Genomic DNA, 26,223 nt, shown 5'->3' on the forward strand with positions numbered 1-26,223 from the left:
AAAGAATAAAGTACTTTATTACGGAAGTTCAATGCGTGCAGAAAATGACTGACAATCATTAAAAAACCCAAAAGGTTGTTTCATGAAAACAAAAGGATGACTATTTACATTAACTTTCTACCACAATGAAATACCTGAAACAGTCGAGGCAGTAAATATTGTTTTTATGTCTTGAGAGATTACTGAACAATAACTTGACACTGTAGTGACACACACCAACAGGGGTTCAAGATGTTTAGATAGTCCTGACCAAGTTGTACGCTGCAGGAGGTCAAAAAATGTTGGCTACACACTTAGGTGAACTGTGTCTCTCTGTTGTTTTTAGCTCATGAAATTGATCTCTTACAGGGAACTTTAGGAAAAATGCTTTAGTATGAAAAAACCCCAACCCTCTACAATACAATGTTTTGGTATCTGAAGCAGTGATTTTATCCACAACTGTCTCAAACGTTTGCTAGCATTTAGCATATCCCAGGACTCTTCCCAAATTACTCTCTGCTTCCTCTCACAGTTCCACCTAAACAGAAATCATCATTGACAAAACCAAGAATATCACATATTGCTCTGAAACATTTTAAAACCCTAAAATCAGGTCTATGAATTGCTGCATATATACAAGAGGTATTTGCCAGCAGGTATATTTATAGAGTAAGAAAAATACCGTAACATATATACCTAATTTACAAATATTCCAACATTATAGAAATGATGCTGTTGCCTTTATGTAGGAAATGCTAGTTACAGAGGTTGGAAAATGAACGGCAATATGTAATTGAGCCCTTGCTAAAGGTATTCATCAAAAAAGGGAGACATTCTTGTTTGCACCTGTCCCCTACACTATCTGTTTTTCTTCCTCTCTCTGCTTCTGCTTCTACTGCGTCTGCTCCTTTCTCTGTGCTCCCCTTTACCCAACTTGTCCCCATAGCCCTCTTGACACTTTTTCTTCTCTCTGTGCACATCTGAGCTGGGGCTTCTGGTTTCATTTTTCCTGTGCCGCTCTTCACCAGGGCTTTGGCATGGACTTTTTCTTCTTTGCCTTTGCCTGGAACTGCTGTGACTTGTGCCAGGGCTTCTCCTGCTCCTCTCATCCACGCTTCGGCTTCTACTATCCCTGTCCTTTCCTTCAGTCTCTCTCTTGTTGGTGCTATGGTACCTGCTTTTGGACTTTCTTTCCCCCTCACAGGAGCTCCATTTGTTGTTCTCCGCAGAACTATCTTGCTTTGAAAGTCTGTACTTCTCCCTATCTTTGTCCTTGTTACCGTGACTACTGGAGAGATCTTCACAAAGTTTTTCCTTCCTGGTCTTCGCCTTTCCTTCTGAATCGGTGCTGCTGCTAGCCTCTGAAAACTTGTCTTTTCTTCTTTTCTTAGAAGACATCTTCTTTTGTGTTGCTTTATCTCTGCTGTCAGTCTCGCTATCGCTGCTGCTTCCTGAAGTCTCACTGGAGGATGAGGAAGAGGATCTCATCTTATGTTTCTTGTGTTTACTTTTGCTTTTTTTCTTTTGCTGCTTTTTCTTCTTTCTGTCTTTCTTTTTCTTTTTCTTCTCCAGACGATCCAACTTCCTTTCATTTTCAAAACAGAAGAGTAGCGCAATCAGACGCGTTAAGATATTCTAAATTACAAAGTCACTGTCTTTTAAAGTACACTACTTCTGATGACCTACACAGTACACATGCTATTTTCCATAAAAACATGCTGAATTCCTCTCCTCTTTCAGCAAAATATTATTTTTAAAATTCTAACCTGATGTTAACCATAGTAAGAATCCTCCTGTAATCCACAGCGGCTCCCTCAAAATGGGAGGAGAATGACTTTTATTTCTGTAATTTTAAAAAAGCTAAGTAAGATATGTCAGTTTTTGCCATGTAACTAGGAATAAATATCTTCAGCAGTGCTTTTTTTTCCTTGTCAGCTTGCTCTGGAGACTTTGGAAAATCATTGCTGCTTTTGCTTGTGCATTTTTATAAGAGATTTTTAAAATGAAAAAAAGCGCATTCACTTTCTATTAATGATGGAAACTGAGACTCTAAAGCCTACATCTCCGAGTTCTCCAGGAAAATAATATGAATACTTCCAATAACTTCTTCTGTCACAACTAGAAAACTACATTTCCTAGCCATAAGTACAATATTCCATCATGCACATGCCTTCACTGCTATTTGCTTTCACCTAGTTTTTATTTTGCTTTCTGTGTTTATTCTTCTTAAAAAATCAGTGACTGAACAGTGAAACTACTTTCAGTGTATTAAAAAAAAAATCTTTCAGACTAGTAAAATCTGAAGGACGCAAATATTTACTGAACTTCAACTTTCAAAATATAAAGTATAATTTCATTGTGTTGGGCCAGTAGAAGCTCAAACAAAATACCGTTTTAAATTACTCAAACAACATACACATTCCTTACTTAAAAGGAACATAAAATATGCCAATAGAGAATTATTTATTATATATGCAAATACTCTGTGTACCTGCCTACTCACATAGCTGCTTAGCCATTCACCTTTCTCCCCTCTTCCACTCCCCATATATAGAATGTCTTTTAACCTAAAAGCCCATTTTAACTACCGATACCTGCATGGGATCTACCAGGCAGTAGTTAACATTTTTCATTTTAAACATTTTCAGGTTACTTCAAGATAATGTTGCAAATTAACAGAGGAAAAAAACTCACATGACATATTAAATCAGTAGGACAGAAGCAAAGAATGAAAACCTCATTAACTTTTTATTCGAACTACAAAACCACGGGGAGCTCTCTCTGCTGGAGCAGCAAACTGCTAACTCTGATCCGAGAGCAGTGTGGGGCTAGGCCAGCCGTGGCCCTGGGGTGCAGCGTCAGGTTCAGTTTAGCCGCACAGGAGAAAACAACAAACTTTGCCAGGTTGTAAACCAACAAACAAGAACACAGAATTTTTGATCCTGGAAGAAGATGCTGTAAAAAATGGAGTGCAAAATAGGATTTTAAAATAGCAACTGACAGCATCTTCAGTGAACCAATTATTATTATTATTTCAGTATCCTGGTTAAATTGGAAACAAGCTCTAGTGCAAAGGCATCACAGCTAGATTAGAACAGCCCATTTAAAACAAAGCAAAACAACTGGATTAAAAAAACACTCTGCATAATGCCATTTGTGGTCAAGCGTGTGTTAAACTACGCTGATTTTCTTCTGTACTGACGGTGCTAAATTCTTCAGTAGCCTAGAAGAGTTACAGGGACAATCATGGAGTTAGAACTCCTGGCGATACAGATCCCCTCCATCAGGTATCACGCTTACCTTAGAAGTTTCTGTTTTTGTTTGGTTGACAGCGATTTTAAAAATTCAACTTCTGGATCATCATCTCCTTCACTTGCAACAAATTCCTAGGAAAATGTGGTAAGACATTAAGTTCTCATATACAAAAATAATATTTTCATTCACATTTCTATATTAAAAGTGATGCCAATACATACCTTATTTTTGCACAGGCACAAATATATTTGTATTACTAAGTCAGCTTAAGACTCTTTGGAGAGAGCAGCAAATTCTCTACAAAGCGAAGAAAAACCCCACGTTCTCTCAAAGCTAAGTAGGTGTTATAATGGGGGGTTATACAACAGGGGTTATTAGTAAGATATGAAAAAAATCACTGCTAGGGAAAGAAACATTTCTGAAACAGTTAATAAAAATGAGCCAATTTTGGAGCCTACACGATTCCCCAGGATAAGTCACTCCATTGTTACCATGCTTGGATGAATAGGTAAGATGCTAGTCCTGCTCGAACCCAGAGTAATTTAAGCAAATTACTTTTCTGTCTCGGTTTAGTCATTAGGAAAATGGGTATTAATACATCTACCTCACTGTTGTGTTATTAGTCTTTAAATGTTCATAAAGTGTTCCAGCAATGCAAAATACTGTAATCACATAATCTACATACAGTATTGCAATCAGCAAAGCATAGCTACTTTGAAGACTCTGAATTCTTCAATTTATGTGCATTTGGTACACTACAGTTCTCCACTGTGATGTTCTTAATTTTAGCCACACTCAGAAGGGGAAAGAAGAAATAAAGATTAAAAGGCTCTTCCAAAAAAACCCCACCATACCAAACATACTGGTATCACTGTGATTCATTTAGCAGTGCCCACGTGCTCCATTTTTCTGGGATACACAGCTTTTTTAAATGCAAAGGCACATCTATCTGTGGAGACTCAATGAATTGTTGATTTCCTCAAGATATCAAGACCAGCTGAGGGCCGTCATCCCCTCTTTGCTAGTGGTTTGACTATCCTGCCATATGAAGAACGGCTATTTCATGGTGGCTCACTCAAGGAGTGTATACACATTTTCCCTTTACCTTTTTATTAAAGCACCTCAATTAGAAATGTACCTTGTGCAGTCTAAGTAAAAACAATTCAACATTTTCACTCCCAGAAATAATAGATGTAACAATAGTCAATCAAGTAAAAAAAAGTCTTCAGCTATAGCATTCCTGGCAGTAATTATTTGTGCATGCTTCCTCAAGCTTCATCCAAAGGCTAGGCACTGCATCAGAAGTATGTGGCAAAACCCCTAACCATCCCCTTCATGAAAAATTCAATTTCTAGTCACCCAGAGGAGGGATTTAATTTATTATATGCGGTTTTAAAAGAAGTAATTTATGATTCACTGTTCTGACTGAAACAAAGCTTGGAAAACAGCAAGTTTTTTGGCAGTTTTCTACTGGTATAGCTATTCAGCTTTCCTACGGATATGCATATTTGGAAACATTAAGTAGCAATTCACAAGCAATCACATTTAGATTTGTAGACATTTTCAGCTTACTGGTAAAAAGATCATTACCTGTGATGGATCATTTGCGGTCAAGTTTCTCCCCAGCACATTCCGTTTCAGTGCAAACCCACTGTTTCTCATCTCCGCTATTAGCTCCGAGGGGTGCATTGATGGCCCTGTTCACAAAAATCACAGTTTGAATGTATCATTTATATCTCTCTACCTTTTTTGGACTCCACAGTAGGAATTCAGTTGAAGCTTTGTTAAGTAAAATCACAGCTAAATCAACTCAATAATCTTCTGCTGAGCAAATAATCAGATATGATTTTCTAAAACAGCAGTCTGGAGATTCAGAATAGAAAATAATTGCATTTTTCTTTAAGTACAAGGGGATTCTCTTATGTAACTTTGTCATGTTGAAAACAAGATATTTAGGTAAGTCTAGTAATATATTTTTATTAGAATAACAAAGCACAGGAAATCTAAAGTAAGCACATTAAGTAAGAAAGACTTTTAGGTGCCTCCTCTACCTTAAAGCAATCACTTCTAATTTGTCACTAATAAGGCTTTTTTCATAATGACACAAATTTTTGAACTTAAATGTAAAAAGTAACCAGAAAGAAACTTGATATACATATGGAAAATAAATGAATACATGAAAAAATTATCCATGTCCTTACTTATTCCATGGACCCCCAGACATGCCAGGTCTCTAGGCTGTTATCTTCTCAGAGATTTATCAGCTTAAAAAATACGCTACATATTGCATTAGAGTAGGCGTTAGGGATTAGGCATGTTATCTTTCTTTGCAAACATCTAACAAGGAGTAAAATACTGGATGTATTCTCAATCATGGAGACTTGACTGCATAATTTATAAACTCTGTAACTCACTCTTCTGCTTTGATTGAATACCTGTGATCATCAAAACCTCACGTACTTGTCTGATTAGGTACTCTTCCTTCACCCTAAACACACACTCTTTTGTTAGGTCACTTTCAGTAAATTCCCTTACCCGCTCATTCACTAACCTTACTGCCAATGAATTAGCACGACTGTATAAGGTAAATCTAAATTGGAAGGAATGTAAACCAGAGCGCGGAGCACACGATTACTATTACTTCCGTAAACCAACTGTAAATGCTAAGAGTAACTAGTCCTATGACACCTACTGATCCTGCTTTGTGGTTTTAAGAGTTTCTTAGTTGCAGAGATGGACAAAAACTCACAGATTTTTAACACAGAAAAGTATGGAAAGCAAGGGAAGGTTTTTACTACAGAAAATATATGGAAAGTAAAATAGCACTTTCTCAAAAAATGTCAGCTTTAACTTCTTAGTTTTCCTGTATAATACACTACTTATAGAAACAAACAGGCCTATGGGTAAAGCAGGAAGGAAGAAGATAAAACTTCGAACATAGTTTAAGGAGCCCTTGCATTACTGACTTTCTCCTCACAAGTTCCTTATTTTGCTAGGCTAAAGAATTTTCTAAGGAGATACCTTTTAGACTTTCCTTGAGTTTACATTTCTATTAAGTAGGGGGTTATTCCTGCCACCCCATACATTTTATCAAAACTGTTTTTTCTTTTTAGGTGTTACAGTGTAATGTAAGCTCACTGATAGTTAATGAATGTATACGGGCTTCAGCGTCTACATTTTTGCTTATTTCAAATTTAAAACCTTGCTCTGCTTGCTGAAATCTACTCTGGCTGGAATGCAGAACGACATGACACGGAAACCTAACAACAGAATTTGGTACCAGCTGATTTGAAGGGCCCACATAAACCAGCTGTATAATTCAGTCAAATACCCTGTATGAGGAAGCGGAATAGAGACAAAGTGTAGAGTCACAAAAGAAGATTTCACCACACCAAAGAAACCAAAACATGACGAGACTGATGCCTGGAATCCCCCTGTTATTCAAAGGCAGTGAGAACCACTGCCTAAAAAAGTAGCCTACCTGACTTACCAGCTATTTCCCCTCCAGTGTCTCAGCATTGTACACATTTTGATGTGTATTACATACCTAATCTCTCATCAGCATGATTAGATAAATAGAGGAATACAACTTGTCCAAATCTATACAGGAGATTTGCAAAAGAACAAAGACACAAGTCCTAACTTTGTGGTTCCAAACGAGGACTATGGGCAGAATCGAGACCAGAGAGGCATGAAGGCGTATCGGCCTTCAAAAGCACAGTTCAGAATTATTTTCTAGAAACAAACCTTTCAGGCATTCTTTGTGCATAACACTCGAAAGAGGCAAGCAAAATCATTTCCCCTTTTACATAAAAAGCTTATAATGAATGCACAATACTACTGATATTTGTGCGTTCATGCCCAATGGATGTCAGTTGTGCTGTAACACACAGATGAATACAAGTGAACAAGAGACCTGTCAGAGCGGCTGCTCAAGCTGGGATCCAACACAAAACCACACGCAAACTTCTGAGTTTGCTTCCATACGCTTTTCAGAGGTGAAATCAGCTCTAGGTTTAAAAAATAAAATCACAGGTAAGCTTAGAAGGAAAGCAAGCCAGACTAAAAAATAAATCTGTATGAATTCTGTTTCCTTGTTTATTAACGACACTGGCATGCATAGCTCCATCTACAATTTTTTAATCCCAGCACAGCATTACCGTGACAAGGTCAGTTAACAAGTCACTGTTATATGTGTTTTGTGGATGTATACAAGTAACATCAAACGCATCTACAGAACCTTCAAGCTAAAGTGGTTTATAAAATAAATTATTCCTGTTCTGGTCTTACTAATTGTGAAGGAAACAGTAATTCAGGTTCAGCCTAGCATGGGAGGAGATGCAAGAATCTCCACGAAGCTTTATTACGTACATTATTTTCACTGTTTCTGAATGGTTTAGAAAACACTAAGAAATGAGATTCAGAAAATAAACCAACCCCACAAATGAAAGTAGAGTCAAAACCCAGTCCTGTTTCACAGGCCTTCTGTGTGCAGACCCCAGCCAGGTATGACACAAGCACGCTGTCCCCTATGGTTGATCATGGAGGACTGTCCTGCAGCATGTGATCTTTGCAGTTTAAAAAAAAAATAATGTTTTTGAGGATGACACAGGTGAACCTGCTCGCACTTTTTTCCTGGACAGATGATGCCACTGAGCTTCTCAGAAGTTCTGCTGCCCAGTGACAGCAAGACTGCGTTGCTACCGCTGTTCAGGTAGCAATGCTCGAACACAACAGGGAGAAAACAGTATCTGATCTGGGAAGTCTAAAGAGACTGTTTTCTATCTGGTTACAAGCCCAGGCCAAGAAGTTCAGTTATGACATTATATTTGACAATGGCTGCACAGCTTCATAGGAAACCTCTATCAGAAAATGTTTATTCTCATAATTAAACTCCTTTGCTTGGAATCAAAGGAATTAAATGCTCGGTGACTGTCTCTTCCCATCCATGCCTCAACAGATGGCATTTGATTCATACTTTAATGATTTTGATAAGCAGATCTGATTTTCTTTGAAATATCAGTGACAGTTTGAGGTCTCCCAGGATTCCCTTGCACAGCTATTTTATGCAACAGCACTGAGGGCTGGATGCCTAAACGTGTGAGCAATCACATTCCCACACTATAAAATTAAGTAAGGGATTTCTCTGGCTTATACAAACAAGGGAGACAAAAAACTGTTAAAGAAACACCAAACACTGAACCTCACTTAACAGAGGTTTGAATAACTCAACTTCTCAGGCGTGTCCATTGCTTCCTTATTTAGGATCGAAAGCTTAAATCTTGGAGCCACCAGTGTACTGGCTGGTAGAGGACCGCCTCCTTCATTTGGGGTAAACTTGACTGTGGAGTCCTGCTTGCTGGAGATGCGACTATGCCCAGTGTGATCAGACCTGGTTTGCCTGGGAAGCCAAAGAGGTAAATCTTTTCAGCCTGTCTTTGGCTTATGACTACATTTCTGACATCATCCTCCAAGATCTTCACACAAAACGGCACTAAGTATATCCGACAGCCATGTATCTTTACCTGGTTATGTTCCAGTTAAGTCATCAACTGTGAAACAGAGGGTTAGATTGAGCTGAGAGGCTCTCGGTTAAAATCTTCGGAACTCATGTTAGCCAAGTATTCTTGAACAGCATTTATCAACTTGCAAAGAATCACTCCTACATCAGGCACAGACAAATACTTTGTGTACTATGAAAACTGATGTCCTCATACATGCTTTCCTTAAGGACTTGTGAGACAGTCTGCAAAGAAGCTACCTGCATGATCTCAAGCAGGTGAAAACATCTAGAGATGACATTATGCCACAAGTTGACAGAATGTTAGATACAGGAATCCTGTAAAAATAGCTGATTGCTGCAACTTCTAACAACTAGTCTCTCAGCATTCATCCATCATCAGACTAAAAATAAGTTCAGCTCCAGCGTTTCATCATCTGTTTCTTATTCTTTCTGAAACAAGTCAAATACAGTACCTTGCTATTTTTGAATATGACTGTCAAGCTTATTTTCTGGAATTTACATTTTGCTAGGGAAAAAAAGAAAAGAAAAAGCCTTTAAAACTTTTTCAGATGACACTTGTTTTAAACTAAAACATTTATCTGCTTTAAAATTAATTCATAGTCTCGGAAAAGCTTTTTATCATATAGTGGAATTAATTGCATGCTGATCTCATACTTATTTTTGTGCATTAAGACAACTGACAACTTAAGTTTTTTACAGCTGCAGGTACTTAAAATTATATTAAGGGCTTGCACAAAAGAGGCTCCATAGTTAAAGACCCACTAAAGGATTTTTAAAACATTTTTTCACGGTCTTTGTAATTCTCAAGAAATAGTGTTGTCAAGCAAATAGACTGCAGTTTCTTCCTGCTTTTTACTTCCCACAGAAGTTCTTGCTGCATTAATTCTGTTATCTTCTGTATAAAATACTATTTAAGGAAAAAAAAAATCCTGATAGCTCAGTTGACTCAGAGTTGGGGCACACAGTCTAGAAACTCAAACCATCCAATGAAGTGTGAAAAGAAGGATTTTAGTCTTCACAAAGTAGAACCTGAGTGCAACCTTATTGACAGCTGTTGGTGCACCTTTATAATATTCATACAACTAAATAAACAGAAGAGGTGTAAACAGAGTTCTTCTGAGGCCTATATAAGCATCAATTATACCGGACTGCAGAAGCATATCATACTAGGATTTCTACAACATATTGTCAATTTGCTTTTTTATAACAAAGGGCACTCCAATTTCTTACCACACTTAACTGAGATGAATTTAACAGAATCAGTTCTGCTTCTATTAAACAACTGGGGGGAAATATAATTCTGGATTTCAATTACTAAAATGCCTCACTTGCAGCAAGCTCTCCCACCCCACACTACTAGCCCCACTCCCGGCCCAGAAACAAGAGGAACGTATAGCTGTAATTCATTGTCAATTTTGTCCTGCACTTCTCTCCAAGCTACAAACGCAGAGTGTAGGTGACACTGTTGTTGCCAGAACGCTTCCTCTAAGAGGCGCGCGCACAGGACTCCTCTTAGGAGAACAATGCTAGCTGTAACACACCATCTAGCAGGCCTCCATTAAAGTGTCTAAAGCGCATTTTTCAAATTATCCCTTATTAGAGAACAGTATGCTAAAACTTCTTTTCATAACGACTGTGATGAAATACCACTTCTTCTGCAACAGCTTCAGTAAGCACAGACCACACTGTTAGGATCGCCACTGTCACCAAAAATAGCAGTTTTACTTCCATCTGCTTGTGATGCATTGTCTTGACAGTATCTGCTCAATTTATTGACACTGCTGTCACCGCTGCAGATGAGCAAACTGAATTATCTTTGCAATCAATTAAGTTTTAAATGGATTTTTATTGTGGAATACGTACAGAAAGCAAGGAGATAAGAAGCAGTAAGACTGTAACCACCATTCCTACCTGTGGCAGGGGAAATTCCAGAAACCAGTTGTACTTAGTGGCTGCAGTTACGTACTGTTACGAAACGAAGTAGACTACTTAAAAATTATCGAAAAAGGCAGTAGATGCTGCTTGGTGTCATTTTAATTACATTTTTTTAAACCTTTATTTTAACTAATGCTCATTTTGTGTATCATCAAAACAGAGTATTTAGAATAGGACTTTTCTAGAGCTTTCTCTTCCTCAGAATGCGTTCTGGTGTGGGACATTGTTTAGTTTACAGATGCGATCATTTTAATTTAAAACTATCACCATTATCATACCATCAGACTTCTCCTAACTCAGTAACAGAGAGATAATTTTCATGAACGCAAATACAAAGAAAGAGCGCACTGGCATATCTGCTACCAATTTGTCAGTACACGTCACATTCCATATGCTCCACTCTACGACGTTTAAAAATTGATTTATGAATCAAAGATAGGATACTTTCAAGGCTTATCCTTTATCACCACATAATTTTTGTTAACAAAGTAGGCCTAGAGCATATTGTCTTCGTTCTGTCCTACACGCAGTTCGGACAACACAAGGCTCACCCAAACTGAAATTTTATTTTCTAAGGAACAGTGATACTAAAGCTATGCTCTACTGTGGAAAAATAAACAAACAAATAAATAAATACTCCAGGGAGTATGCAAACAGCTCTTTCACATCAACTAGGTTTTAGAAAACTATTCTGCTGGTGGGTTTTAGTTTAGCACACAATCACATGAAGGATGAATATACTCTGAATTCACAACGCTGCCTTCTCTGAGTGGTAGCAAAGGCGTAACATGACACAAGGCTTTTTAGGCTTTGCTTTAAAAGAGAAACTAACTTTAAAATTAGCATAGACAGTTTCGTCAATACATCCATATACTTTTTCTGGTGCGCTTCACAGTTTCATATGTAGTTTGTTTTTTTTTTTTTCATATGGCTTAAGAGGAAACTGAAGAAAAATGGAAAAAAATTACAGACAGCCTAACAACACTGTCTCCCTCTCTGGAGAGACTCAAAACCTGTCTGGATGCAGTCCTGTGCAGCCTGCTCCAGGTGACCCTGCTTTGGCAGGGGGGTTGGACTAGATGATCCTCGAGGTCCCTCCCAACCCCTGCCATTCTGTGATTCTGTATTGTCTGTGAACTTTTATTGCAGTTGTGACAGAGGTAACAGTAGACACTTATTTATCTAAAGGGCAAAGAGCTATTATCAAAATTATGTGATCATGATCCTGGTCATGAAGAACGTAGCAAATTTATGCTGCCTCCACTAATTCAGAATGGACCATTTTTTACTGATAATTTTTCCACCTATTTCCAAGACAACTGCATTCAGACCATATTTACACTTCATGACAACTGTTGAAGTTGGCATTGAGAAAAATCAATGAATAAAAAACCTCCAGCTTTTAATCAGCTCTGCTTCAGAGGGTCTGCAGTTGAACTGAACTTAACACTTCAGCACAGAATTTCAGTATACTTTGACATGCTTTTGTCATAGGGTATTTCAGAGAAACCTGAGTTTCCTTTTTACCTTTAATGAGTAGTAAAAACCATTTAACATTATCAAACTGCTATAAGAATCCATATTTATTGCTTATGTGCCAATCACAAGCCTCCTAACAGAAATCTGTATTTTCTGCATTCACACCAAATACAGAGGCTTCTGAAACATAAATGGAGGATTATTCTAAAACATGACAGTTCTCAAACTATGTGAAGATTTAGTTAAGGTTCCTACTGTTCACAATCAGAGGTGTCAGCTGCAGATCATAAAGGAAGGTTTCACACACTGTATGTTTCTACAGGTGACCACTTATATAAATATTCACAGTTAACATATTCAAATACCTTTTCTTTGCTATTACAAGTTCAAGAGAACACTTAACTAAATTCCTGCATTCCTGATACAATGCAGATTTTCATCTGTTGGGAAACAAAAAAGGACCGTATTTGTCACTGAAAAAATGCAGTGAGATACAGACATAACATAAACCTAGATTTCCTTCTTTGCTGTCTCCATATGACCGATAACAGTGATCGCTATGGACAGGAATTTCACTCAAAAGCTAAAGATCAGTTGAACACACTAAGTGATTGATGGAAACCACAACCACAAATAGTTTACGGGTACTCAGGCAATGGAAAGAGAGGGCACAAACTCTAGGAGCTGATAATGAGTTTTTAGAAGGCTACATTTGCATAAATGTACCTAGAATTCTTTACCTTGGTTGACTATAAGACACTAGATACATATACATGTTGTTCCATTAAATTTTTTACCATTATTTGCCTGAATTTCCCACAACATACTAACCACTTTACACTACTCTCTCTCTTCTCAGTGATTTCACTGGATGGATCACCTGTGGAGCCAGTCGGCTGTAAAATATTTGAAGCAGTCCACAGCAGCAAAGGATGCCCAGCACCCTCCAGGCTCAGGTTTCATAGGCCAAGAGCACAACAACCATTTTTAATCTCAGCATCCTACTTCCTCTAACTACACCACTCATAAAATTACCTCCCCGTTTGAGACACTAGCCTTATTTCATAAGGTAGCAATACCTTTCTTCATAAGATAGTAATAGATTCCTAGCACGTTGTTTGTTCTAAAAACATATGATAAAAGTTGTAAGCATTTAAGCTCTCTCAGCTTTTTGGCAGTCCTCCTGCCTCTGCCCTCACTGAGCATGACAGATTGCTTGTGGGGCACGGGGGGAGGGGGGGTGGGGAGGGGGAGGTATTTAGTTTGTCCCAACTTCACCTGACCAAGAAAGCTGCAGGCAATTTTGAAGCGAAATAACAGTATTACTTCAAAACATTTTGCACAGAAAACCTGCTACTATCTGTTTCTAATAAAGCCAAAGGCTTTTCGGGCTTCACAAACAAAGCACCAAAAAGAACAAAAAAATCAACAGATGCTGCTGGTTAATGACAGAAAAGCTCTGTACAAACAGACAAACTTGTAGATGCTAGTGACCTGGTTTTTTTGCTGGTATATATTATGCATTTTACACATGTGTATATACACAGTGGCACATAAAGTCAGAATCACAATTGATATTTTCATCTTGTCTGAACTTTGAAAGTTAGGATTTTGTCAGTAAAAACCCCTGCAAATCAGTTTAGCCCAAAGAAGCATTTTGATTGCCTAATTTAGCTTTGTAAAGGAGAAGTAAATCTTATAAGTTGGTCCCCGTAAGCCTCACAGCTGGAACATTCTAACACTACTTTGCAGTTTCCAGTGATCAAAGTAAGTTACTTTATATCTAAAACGAAGAATTTCATAATGGAAATAATGCAACACCAGGGGGTGCAGTTATCATGAAATAATTACACTCCTGGGAGATAACAGACAAGGCTGTACCCCAGGGGTGTGATTATCCCATGATAACCACATCCACTGAAATTGCCTTATTGCAAAAATAATCTCTATTCACTGGTGAGATATTATTCAATAGGCGCTTTTTTAATGGTAAGATTATTATTTTTTTTGTATGAATTACCAGCTAGATTAGTAAAATGGTCCCAGAAGCAAAATAACCAAGCTACCATGCCTAAGTTAAGGTACTGATTGTAATTATTCTTGTTTGCTGGAGCGCTGCCGTGCGTGTCAGATCTTGAGAGACGGCAGTCTTTTCTCACAGAACACAGTTCTGTGCCACAGACATGCTTCCTCCCTGCAGCAGTGCCACCGGAGGAAACCGAAGTCCATGACTGGCCTTTGCATACAAGATAGTCAACACTGAATCCAAAACTGCCATTGCCAATCAGTTTGTGTGCAGAGAGGAAGATTACAGTGCAGTCTTCACGTAAGATTCAAAGACAAGTATCCTTCTGTTGAACTAAGAGAATCACAGCTTATAGAATTTAGGGGGAAACAAGCCTATATTGGTGGTTATGACGTGAAAAAAATTACACATAGGCAATCAATAGCTCTTCTTTTTCCCCACAGAGAAACAGAGCAAGAACTTTAGATAACGCAACTACATCAGACACGGGCGTTTAATTCATTTTAACTCCAACATTTCCTCTGAGGTTGAAACAATAGTCTGAGCCCAAATAAGGTATTTTGTTTGGCTCTCTTCCTGAAGGAGGAAAAAAATGGAACAAAAAAACCTGAACTTGTATCAAGCACTCTTGAGTATTTTCTTTGTGTGTTGAGATACATCATTTATACAGTGTCAAAGGGAACAACAATGACAATCAAAAGTCAAGTGTATACTTCTCAAATATCTGAAGAACAAAGCAGGATTTTGTTGTTGTTGTTGAAGCACCTTCTAATAGCTGACTACTCTGGAAAATTTCTGTCAACAAAATATCAAGAAAGGCTGAAATGCAACACCTTTGCTTTTTGGTGAAACACACTATGCAGCACTAATTCATCGTCCTGTTCACGTGCCATTTCTTGCCCTTCAGCATGTCCTACTCATATGGACAAAATGGATTCCGCCTTACTTAAGACTCCTTATTTGATGAAAAAAAAGTTTAAATCCTACTGAAAATCACCAGTTTGGGTATTTAAAAGAAATCTACACTATCCCCAGGGCTTTTCTTAAACTGAACTCACCTTTGAAGGCCCAGTTTTTGGAGGAAGAAAGGGAAGGATGGGGAAATGCGACTCTTGCGGTTTTTAACTCAGTAATTTGGTTATCCTCATAAAACAACATTTTCACCCTTGTTTTCTGTGAAAAGCTTTTGCTTTCGATCAAGGAGAAAGATGAAAATGCCCCTCTAATTAGGTAAGTGCCAATTCTTTATACATGCATAAAGATTTGTTAGCAATACTGTACCTAGCACTGTTTGTACTGGTTTTGGCTGGGATAGAGTTACTTGTCTTCACAGTAGATTGTATGGGGCTACGCTTTGGGTTTGTGACCAAATGAGCGTTGACACCAGAGGGACGTTTTAGCTCTTGCTGAGCAGTGCTTGCACGGCACCAAGGCCTTCTCTGCTTCTCAGGCTGCTCTGCCAGCGAGCGGGATGGGAGTGCAGGAGGAGCTGGGAGGGGACACGGCTGGACAGCCAGCTGACCCAGGGGATGTTCCAGAGCATGCGACGTTGTGCTCAGCAACGAAAGCTGGGGAAGGAGGAAGGCGGATGTTCGGAGCTAGGGAGTTTGTCTTCCCAAGCTACCATTACGCATGATGAAGACCCGCTCTCCTGGAGATGGCTGAACATCTGCCTGCTGACGGGAAGCAGTGAATGAATCCTTATTTTGCTTTGCTTGTGCACACAGCTTCTGCTTTACTTATTAAACCGTCTTTATCTCAACCCACGAGTTTTCTCACTTTCACCCTTCCGATTCTCTCCCCCATCGCACAGGTGGGGAGTGAGCAAGGGGCCGTGAGGGGCTGAGCTGCCTACCTGGGCTAAACCACTCTGTTCCCATTCCAGGTTAATTAACTCTGTTCAGTAACGTTCCCGAGAGCAGTCACCCTTCCACACCAGTGGCTTTTAAAGACTTCAAAGCTATCACATGATGGAATTCAGTCATGAGTCTAATTAATATATAATAAACTGCTCCTGTGGTTCCTAAACTTGTACGTACGAGATGTTTAAGTCCTTTAGAGCAGAGCATCCGACGTTTCTACCATTACTGTTCTGCGGACAGAAACACATTTGGGTCAATGCACGAAGACAGCAGCAAACAAATCCAAGTCATCCGTTTCCTGTGTGTCAAGCGTGCTTCTCTACAGCAGAAGAACAACAAGGTTCGGAAGAACAAGGCCTGTTCAAAGTCTCCTACAGGGACGTCAGACCCTTTCTTAAAAGCTACTTCTGCAGAAATCACCGACGCCAACATCCTCAGAACATCAGACTCAGAATCACGAGGCCAAGCGTTCCCCAGCACCGATTGCTTAGAGATTCGGCACCAGCCAGGATGCAGTGCAGTACACGGACCAGCGGTGTCCAGCACTCTGCTGGTGCAGGGCACGCTCTAACGACGGAGCGTATTCTCAAAGGTTGAAGAACTCTAACCTAGCTTTAGGCGGTGTAACCACCACACACTGCCTAGAAAAAAGTTATTCAGTTCAGTTTGCAAGAAAAGGATGCGAGATCATCTTTTATTAGGATTCAAAGACTACAAATGACAGGAAATAAAGTGCTACTAATAGAAATCTTTTCAAAGACCTTATTAAAAATTTCCAAAGATTTGCTCTTTATTTTAAAGAAAGCTTCAATGACTTCAATGACTTCTAGCCTACTTCTGGTCCTTCTAATACAATTAATTTCATAAACTAATTGGAGTCCTGGTATATTGACTACTGTACTAAAATTTTATTCTGATTTCACCTTTATTCCTTATTATAGCTGTATTTCTCAGATGTACCCTTTCATTTATGAGATAATATTTGTATTACAATTTCCTGACACACAAGCTAGGAACAAGATTTCAAAGATGACTTTCTACATATAGGATTACTTCCTAACCTTTAAAAGTATTATCAGCTCTAATAATTTAGCCCAACATTTTGTAAGTCTTTCTTGAGAGCTGGTTGCAGATTTTACACATTTATCTATTAAAAGAACCCGTAAAATCAATTAAATACACATTCCAGATGTGCCGTATACTCTAAGCAATCACTCCCTATTCACTGCTCTCCTCAGAGGTGCCTGCTTTCTTCTACATTCTAGAAACGAACAGACAGCTTCTGAAAATTGTTCTTTGAAGTTCAGACCTTAGAAGCCAAGTGGTTTTGTACTTACTCTTTTTTTGGTGCTGACAATCACAATAAATGAAAACTCTGGACTATTTACATGGGTTTGCTTACCAGTTTTCTAAGCATGAGGAGACGCTTGTTTGTGACAAATGGCAGGGGGTGCGTGTGGAGCAAATCAAGTGCTTTTGGCTTTTTTTAAAACCTAATCATCAGTTTGTGAAACATAAAGTCTTCACAAAAGATGGTACTATAAAAAGTCTCGGTCCCTCACAAAGCAGTATTTTCTGCAGTTTTAGCCAATCTAAATAAGAACAGTGTGACAACGGACATTTTTGCAGTACGATAAAATAATCAGAAAATAATTAGAAATTTAGTCTAGAGACATAAAAGCAGCTTAGGAGTGCATGCAATTACTAATAAAGCAAAGCAAGAAGACGCAGAGCTTGAGGAGATCTGTTGTACAGAGGAACAGAAGGTTCTTAGAGGTGGATACCAATTCAGCATTAGGGCTAGTATCAAAGCATTAAGCAGCAGTAATGAGAGGAAACAAAGAGCAGTGAAGAGAAATGGTCAAGATAAGATTATATTGCTGGGGGGTGTTGATCAGAACATGACAGAATTTGTTTTTAATGTCGCGGTGTCTCGCTAGAAAATGTTAAACACTGTTTTACCCTCAGTGTAGGTTAATTTTACAGAGCTAATTGCAGATCTGCACCACTGTAACAACTGCGTGGCACTCCCAGCAATGCAAAGACAGCTACTTACTCCCATCCCAGACAACACAGCACTGGTGCCAGCATTGTTAAAAAAAAAAAAAAAAAATTTTTTTTTTTAACATGCTATGTAAGCTTAAACACATCACATGGATGAATTATGAGTCTTAAGAGAATCAGTGAATTCAATAACTTGTATCCTTACTTAACTGTAGTGCTTCATTTACATATATGGAACTTCCAGAAGTTGTTAAAGGAGCGTAATTTAGCTTGTTATTAAATCAGACGAAATTTTAGAAAAGTTGATGAAAGGATTCTATTCCTGAGGTTAGAAAAAGCAGACAACCTTTTATCTGATGATCTAATTAATGATATTACCGCTTCCTATAAGCCTTATATCTGCTACCTAATCAAGAACTTAAAATTATTTTAAACTTTACCTACAGTGTTTTTACATATAGTTTCCCTGAAAGAAAGAGCAAGTAGCAGTATCATTACAGCTGACTATTCAAATCCAGGAACAGCATTTTACAAATTATATATACAAACCCTGATCTGTCGCCCACCCCTACTCCCTGACATTCTTCCTCGGCCTATAAAAGTCTATGCTCAGCATGGCACGCTGTCTTCTAAATTCCAGAGTTGAAAATGAGAGGGCACTGGCATAGTCTGAAAACATCCAAGTAGTTTTATAGCACTTTCCTTTGTGCAAAAATTCACTGTATGTGCTGAATCCCTCTCTTCAAGCTTAGAAAGACGGTTTGGAAAGCTACCCGGAGAACATCTCTGTGACTAGGAAACACCCATTGTAGTCAAACATTGCCTACACCGAGATAGTCCGTTCACTCGGGTTTGAAACAAGCATTTAGGCTCATATTGACACTGCAAAGTGTCTGCATTACACGCTTACGAATAACGAGCAGTCCGTTTTCATGTTTGTGCAAGCATGTACAAATACTTTCTGCTTTCCCAGGCAAACTCCTAAAATTTACCCACATTATTTGAACTGGGGGCAGGGGAAAGCGAGTTCTGCAGCACAGAAGCGTACCTGACATATAAGAGCTGCATAATATAATTCTACCACCACCAAATACTGCAAGTACAATTTCTTCTCAGGCAAGAAAATGATTTAATGTTATAACCCACTGAACAGAAAGGCTGAGAGTGTCAACCACGGGATGGCTAATACAATGGTATAATCATTAGACAGTGCTTAAAAGCAGAGGAGTGCAAGAGGCACTATTTTCCTTTAACTTGTCTTCCAGGACTCATCTCATAGAAATGATATATCTAGGTGATCTAATTCCGAAAAGCAAGATTGTTGGTAGGCTAAATATGTAATAAAACTAAGGGCTACTACATAAAATAGATAACACCTGGTTTTCTTCTATCTTTCCTCAGGTTATCATGGGCAGCTGTAACGGTATCCCCGCAAAACTGAATACACAGCACGGCACATGATCTTAAAGCGCAGCACCGCACGTCTGAAGACTCACCCGTGTTACCAGGTGTTTCTTTAACGTGCCACATTTTTAAGGATATTAAAAGTGTTACAAACTTGGCTCAACTTACTGAAAACAAAGTATTGTAGGCAAAAAAATATTCAACTTGAATGTTTATATTCGCTTCTTTAAACCTCATCCAACAAAAATGCTGTGTGACTTCAAGTAACAGGGAAGCTAATAGAGGAAAAAAAGTTCAGGAAGCAACAAGCAGCCAGCTGAAAGGAAACCAGGCATTTGGATATCTAGGTTTCAATTGCTTGTCCACTTACAGAAGCACAACTACATACATAAAAAACCCCAAACCTCTCCTTTTTTCCAAGTGATCGACAAAGATATACTGATATATTCCAGCTTTTCCAAGCAATTTGCCTGAATCTGAACTGCGACAGTCTTCAACAATCTATTACATTAATTTTTTTTTGGTGACACAAATACTGTCATTCTGGTATAAACAATCTCAATGCAGCTTCTGAATTTTTGCCACAGATAGAATCAAAGCAACAGTCATTATGGTATCTTTTTAAAATTTGTTACCAATTAGAAAATTAGGTCCCCGTCATTTGAAATAATTAACTTGACATAGTGGATCCTACATTTGGAATAAAGAAGCATTTTCCCCATTTCACCAACTTTTGAAATATGATGAACTTAAACCTTCTAAAACTAAAACTGATGAGTTCCCCCAAAACTCCTAACCAGCACCTTTAAAAGGCATTCACTGCCTACCTGAACCATCGCTGGAGACTGAACTGGCGTTAATTCCTGAAAGGCCAAACAAGGGACATTCTCGATCAGTGTTTACATGGCCCCACTTGTGGCATTTAATACACCTCACATTCCGCACCTAAAAGGAAAAAAAAAAAATTGACATAATTTCGTTAACAATACAGTTTACCATTTACAGAAATGTCTATGTTATTAGGCATAAGAGAAGCTTTTAAACTCACTGAGAAACAGACGATAAAATTAAGAGAGTCCATGTGAATGTTCTGCAGTTAGATAATATTTGAAATATACCCAAGACATCCACAGAGTGAAATTTATGTAACTTGCCTGGATACCAAATGGCTGATCTCTGATATTCATATCATCCTTAGCATATCTGTCACACAAACACAAAGGAAAGAAAAGACTCAATCCACTATTTTTTTTAAAACCATCACATACAAAACTACCTTTCATCGTGAAGTGTGTATACATTTCAGAGATATACTTCCAGTAAACATTAGTTTTAACGTGTTGTAAAATATGGATGTAAAATTCAGACAAAAACTAAGTTGATCAAGGAAACAGTTCCAGGTTTATAGGTTTTACTAATTAACTGCCAGGACATGACAGGATTACACAAATGACCTGCTCAAAAAGAAGGGAGGGAATAAAAAAAAAAGAAAAAAAAAAAAAAAAGAAGGTATGAAAGGTAAGAATTAAAAAAAAATTATTCATATAAAATCCAGACATCTTACTTTTCTCGAGGGGCGACTTTTTGCCATTCAAATTTGTATTCAGTCTCTCCTTCTTGCTATAAAACAGAAAACATGGTAAGTTTGATTTTTTTTTTTAATACATTTTAAGTAAGTGGGAAGAAAACATACAGAAATGGTGTAATGAAATACCTCTTTAGTTTCCTCTTCAAATTTTCAGAAATCATGGAAAGAAAAGAAAGGACACATTAATTATACATGTAAAATTCAGCCGGTCTCTAAGCTGAAGACAAAACATTTTATGGCTGATACTAACACAATAGTGCAAACACTCAGAAAGTAACATTACTTAAATAGAGCACACATATAAATAACCAGCCTCTAGTATATGGTTACAAATCCTGTAATGGAATAATTTTATAAAACGATATTGATTTGATACACAAATACAAAAAATTATAAACTTTTTTTGCAAAAGTAGCAACAATACTTCATTTTATAATCTAAAAAAAAAAGATTTTTCAGCAAAAGTCACCAGTTTAAAACTGCATTTGCTCTAAGCTTAAAAGCTCTTAATCACTTAAATAATTGCGAAGTTTGCTTTACAAGAACGAGCCTATCCAAGCATTTCCAAGGGTTTCTGCACAAACAGGAAAGACACATTTTAAAGCGAACATGTTTTATTTTACAGGGAATACGTTTTCTTAGTTCTGCACTTACATCCAGATTTTGCTAAAATTAAGTGACTGATATGAGCATCTACCAGGTACTTGGCAACTTCCATTTAGGAATCTACTAAATGCAGTCACAGTCAGATCCACCAGAGTCAGGTCAGCCAGCACTTCTGACTACAGAATCTCAGTATTTGTTACTTGTAAAACTTCCAGTATTCCACTTCTTGCTTTGATATTTCTTACACTTGACATGCGTCAAGCTGAATTACGGGCAGAACTTTTAAGCAAAAGTGACCCTGCTATTTTTAAAAAGGTCAAAACACAGGTTTGTGCTGTCTGAGTCATTGCCTTGGTGAGGTCTAGCCCTCATTCTTTATAATGGGCTAAAGAAACACCTTTGGTCAAGGCCAGAGTTTCTGTTGTTGCCAGGAAAGATATTTTATCTGTATTTTCTCTTCACACTGAACCGTTCCTTAAAAAAACCCCCAACCATTCTCAGTTTGAAAGAAATTAAAATTTAGTGAGATCAAAATTATTACATACTATATATCTCTGCATATTCCCACAGCAAAATCTAAAAATCATACCCTTCTAGCATTACCTCACTATGAACATGTTATTTTAAAATAAAAGACACTGTGTTCATCTCTTCAGAGGGTTTTTTGCTTTGCAGCACTGTCTGCTCACGATCAGGAAACCGCAGTACCTTTCTTTGCTCCAGGTGGGGCCTCATACATGAAATTAAGGCCATTCTTCACACGCTCATCACCCATAAGCAACCTAAATAAAAAGGACAGAGTTTGGGGTGTTACACACAAAACGGTCACATAGTTAAAATAACTGGTGATTTATTACTCAAATTAACAAGTGCAAAGTATCGAAAAAAACAAGGGACCAGTGAACACTTTTGCATGCTCCATTGCATACCACAAATCATAGACTTCAATCACAACTGAAACATAACTCTGTGTCCACAGAATTATGAGACACGGATTTCTGTGCAATTCAAGTATATCATATATAAGGTCACCTGCTGCCTGTGCAAAGTAACGTATTTTGAAATGAATTAGAAGACACACATACAAGCCACTTTAAAGAAGTTCTTGCGACCTCTGCTTAATCAGATGCCGATTTCTGAGTCGCTGTCCTCTCCCACTACTGCGGGCAATGGGAGACAGTATCCCAAATAACTCGCCATGTCCTTCACTGCCACAAAAACCAGAGACAGCAGGAAGCAGCGTGTGAGCTTAGGCCAACTCTCACCTATTATCATAGGATTCCTGTTCTTTCAGGTACTGTTGCATTAATTCTTCTTGTTTCTTCTTATCATATGATATTTTCTGCTCTGCCATCCATACCTAGTTAAAACAAACAAGCTTCTACTTTAAACAAACACAAAATCTGCCACAAAACGCATTAATGTATCGATACTTTCAATACTTTCTATACATTTATTTATATGTTAATGCACAAATACTGGCTTAGTCTATCGAAAATAACCCACAAGGGACAGTTCCCACTCTAACCACACCAAACCAGCCACTTCCACGCAGCATTCCAACGGACCAGCCTCGCACCCACAAAGCCTTTGGCAGGCCGCGGCTCCGCACAGCGTTTAAGAGCCGACAAGGCACGAGAGGGCTCGGTAACGCGGGGGGCACGGCGGGCTCAGGAACCCCCCGGGCCGCCCCCAGCCCCGGGGGGGGGAGACCGGGAGGCGGGCCAAGGCAGGCGGGAGGCAGCGGGAAAACCCGGGCACGCCGCGGCCTCTCCCGGGCGAAGGAGGGCTGAGCCGAGCAACGGGCGACGGCTGCACGCACCGGGAGCCAGGAAACCCGGAGCCCCGCGGATTTCTCCACTTCTCCCCCCGCCGCCTCCCCCCTCGCCCCATCTCGGTCCCTCCTCACGGCGCCGCGGGCCGGGAGCCCCTCACCACCACCCCCCCCCCCCCCGCCCAACCCCAAGGGCTCCCCGGCGCGGCGGCCGCGGCCCGCCCGGCTGAGAGGCCACAGGGGCTCCCGCCGCCGGCCGCGCCCTCCGGCCCCCCTCACCTTCTTGATGTTGGACTTGGAGGCGGGGTGGAAATCCTTCTTGCACATGAAGTTGGCGAACGACTTCCCCATGGCGGCGTCGGAGAGAGCGCCAGCGGCTCCCGGCGCGGACCCGGGCCCTCAGCCCGCTGCCTTCCGGGTCGGCGGGCGGGCCTTCCTGCGGGCCGCCAGCATGGCCGCCGGGCCGGCGCCCCGCTCCTGCGACACGTTCGTGGCCCTGCCGCCCGCCGCGGCGGGGGGCCGCGTCGTCTTCGGGAAGAACTCGGACCGGCCGGCCGACGAGGTGCAGGAGGTCGTGCGCTTCCCGGCCGCCGCGCACCCGCCCGGCGCCGCGCTGGAGGTGAGGGCGCGGGGGCGGCCCCGCCGGGCACTGCGGAAGGCGGCCGCGCCCCCCGCTCCGCTCCGCTCCCTCTCCCCGCGGCTGGGCCGGGGGGCGGGGGGGAAGGCCCGCGCCGCGCCGGGGGTGACCGCGCCGCCGCTTCCCGCAGTGCACCTACATCCGCGTGCCGCAAGCGGAGAGGACCCACGGCGTGGTGCTGAGCCGCCCCGCCTGGCTGTGGGGCGCGGAGATGGGGGCCAACGAGCACGGCGTCTGCATCGGCAACGAAGCGGTGTGGGGCAGAGAGGAGGCGGCCGGCGGCGAGGCGCTCCTGGGCATGGACCTCGTCAGGTGAGCGCGGCGGCGGGGCCGGGCGCGGGGGCTGCCCGCGGAGCGGCCGGTCCCAGCCGCGCTGGAGCTCCCGGGAGGCGCGGGGGCTGCGGGCGGGGTCGGACACCGGCACCTCGCGGCACGGCACGGCACGGCACGGCGGCGGGGCTCTGCCGGGAGCCTGTGGGAGCGCCGGGACGGGACCTGTCAAGGAGACCATCGAGTGGTTTGCCCTCTTCAAAGTGCAGACTAAACTGACACCAGACTCCAGACTGGAGCGCAGCTGGACTGCAGTGCCTGGGCCCGTGGCGAGCGGCTGTTCTCGGTTCCCATTTCCCCTGGCTTTCACACAGCATGGCAGGGGTTGGGAGGCACCTCTGGGGATCCTCTAGTCCATCCCCTGCCGAAGCAGGGTCACCCGGAGCAGGCTGCACAGGACCGCGTCCAGGCAGGGGTTGAACATCTCCAGAACAGGAAACCCCACAGCCCCTCTGGGCAGCCTGTTCCAGGGCTCCGTCACCCACAGAGTGAAGAACACATATGTATGTCTCAGCCGTGCATCTCCACATAAATCATAGAATCATAGAATGGTTTGGGTTGGAAGGGACCTTAAAGATCATCTGGTTCCAACCCCCCTGCCATGAGCAGGGACATCTTCCACCAGACCAGGTTGCTCAGAGCTCCATTCAACCTGGCCTTGAACACTGCCAGGGAGGGGGCAGCCACAGCTTCTCTGGGCAACCTGTGCCAGGGCCTCACCACCCTCATGGTGAAGAATCTCTTCCTAATATCTGATCTAAATCTGCCCTCTTTTAGTTTACAGCTGTTCCCCCCTGTCCTATCACTGCACACCCTTGTGAAAAGCCCCCCTCCATCCTTCCTGTAGGCCCCTTCAGGTACTGGAAGGCTGCTATAAGGTCTCCCTGGAGCCTTCTCTTCTCCAGGCTGAACAGCCCCGACTCCCTCAGCCTGTCCTAGGAGACGTGCTCCAGCCCTTTGATCATCTTTGTGGCCCTCCTCTGGACCTGCTCCAACACATCCATGTCCTTACAGCCTGCCTTGCTGGGTGCCTGTGTCCCTCCTGTTAACCTACAGCAGTCACTTCTTCTCAGTACCGTTTCCCCCCTGTCCAATACCCACCCAGGACTCGCAGGCGTTTCCTAGGAGCCCTCTCCCTGCCCTGCTGCATTTCCATTTGGTGTTTTTCCCCATGTCAAGGACATACAGGACCTACTTCAAACAAGCCCTTTAAGTGACTTGTCCCTCTCTTACCAGATCATTCACGCATCAGGTACATCTAGAAATAGCATTCCAGTTAAATTTGAATACTCGGGCTGAATAGTAGTATGTAAAGTTTATAGTTCCAACAATAACGTCTTCCTTTTGTTTTAGGCTTGGACTCGAGAGAGCAGACACAGCTGGAAAGGCTCTTACCGTCATAGTGGATTTGCTAGAAAAATATGGACAGGGAGGAAACTGTATGGAGAGCCCCATGGCATTTACATACCATAACAGTTTTCTGATAGCCGACAGAAAGGAAGCATGGGTGCTGGAGACATCAGGAAAATACTGGGCAGCAGAAAAAGTAGAAGGTATGGGTGATGCCCTTCGCTTTAAACAGTTCAAATGCAACAACAATTAGCAGTTCTCCACTTTTCATTTACCATTTCATTAAGGCGTCAGACCAGCCTCCAGATATGTACCCGTAGACAACAGGAGTTGCTTCCCAGGGCATCGGTGTGGAGAGGCTAGCGGTTTCAGAGAGGAGCCGAGTGACAGGGGGCCTTTTCAGAGTCAGGGGTGGCCACATCTGCACTTGGAGAACAGAGGACAGCCACAAGGTCAGCGTGAGAGTGACA

General features: G+C 41.1%; 2 protein-coding genes across 2 annotated transcripts in view; one reads left to right on the forward strand and one right to left on the reverse strand.

Annotated features, from left to right (window-relative positions):
* Positions 1-24,018, reverse strand: CIRSR (corepressor of RBPJ and splicing regulator). The gene is made up of 10 exons (XM_075429865.1): positions 23,716-24,018; positions 22,928-23,022; positions 22,371-22,444; positions 21,183-21,196; positions 21,033-21,088; positions 20,623-20,671; positions 20,296-20,413; positions 4,825-4,931; positions 3,280-3,365; positions 1-1,564 (listed from the first exon to the last, which is right to left on the reverse strand). The coding sequence occupies exons 1-10, from the start codon at positions 23,785-23,787 to the stop codon at positions 838-840; spliced, it is 1,398 nt and encodes a 465-aa protein (XP_075285980.1). The 5' UTR covers positions 23,788-24,018; the 3' UTR covers positions 1-837.
* The window catches only part of SCRN3 (secernin 3), a 7,980-nt gene continuing 5,628 nt past the window's right edge, over positions 23,872-26,223 (forward strand). Inside the window, exons 1-3 of the mRNA XM_075429866.1 lie at positions 23,872-24,055; positions 24,204-24,385; positions 25,757-25,956. Coding sequence (XP_075285981.1) covers positions 23,888-24,055; positions 24,204-24,385; positions 25,757-25,956 — 550 coding nt within the window. The 5' untranslated portion in view covers positions 23,872-23,887. The remainder of the gene's footprint in view (positions 24,056-24,203; positions 24,386-25,756; positions 25,957-26,223) is intronic.

Source organism: Opisthocomus hoazin, chromosome 9 (assembly GCF_030867145.1).
Source record: "Opisthocomus hoazin isolate bOpiHoa1 chromosome 9, bOpiHoa1.hap1, whole genome shotgun sequence".
Taxonomy (NCBI): Eukaryota; Metazoa; Chordata; class Aves; order Opisthocomiformes; family Opisthocomidae; genus Opisthocomus; species Opisthocomus hoazin.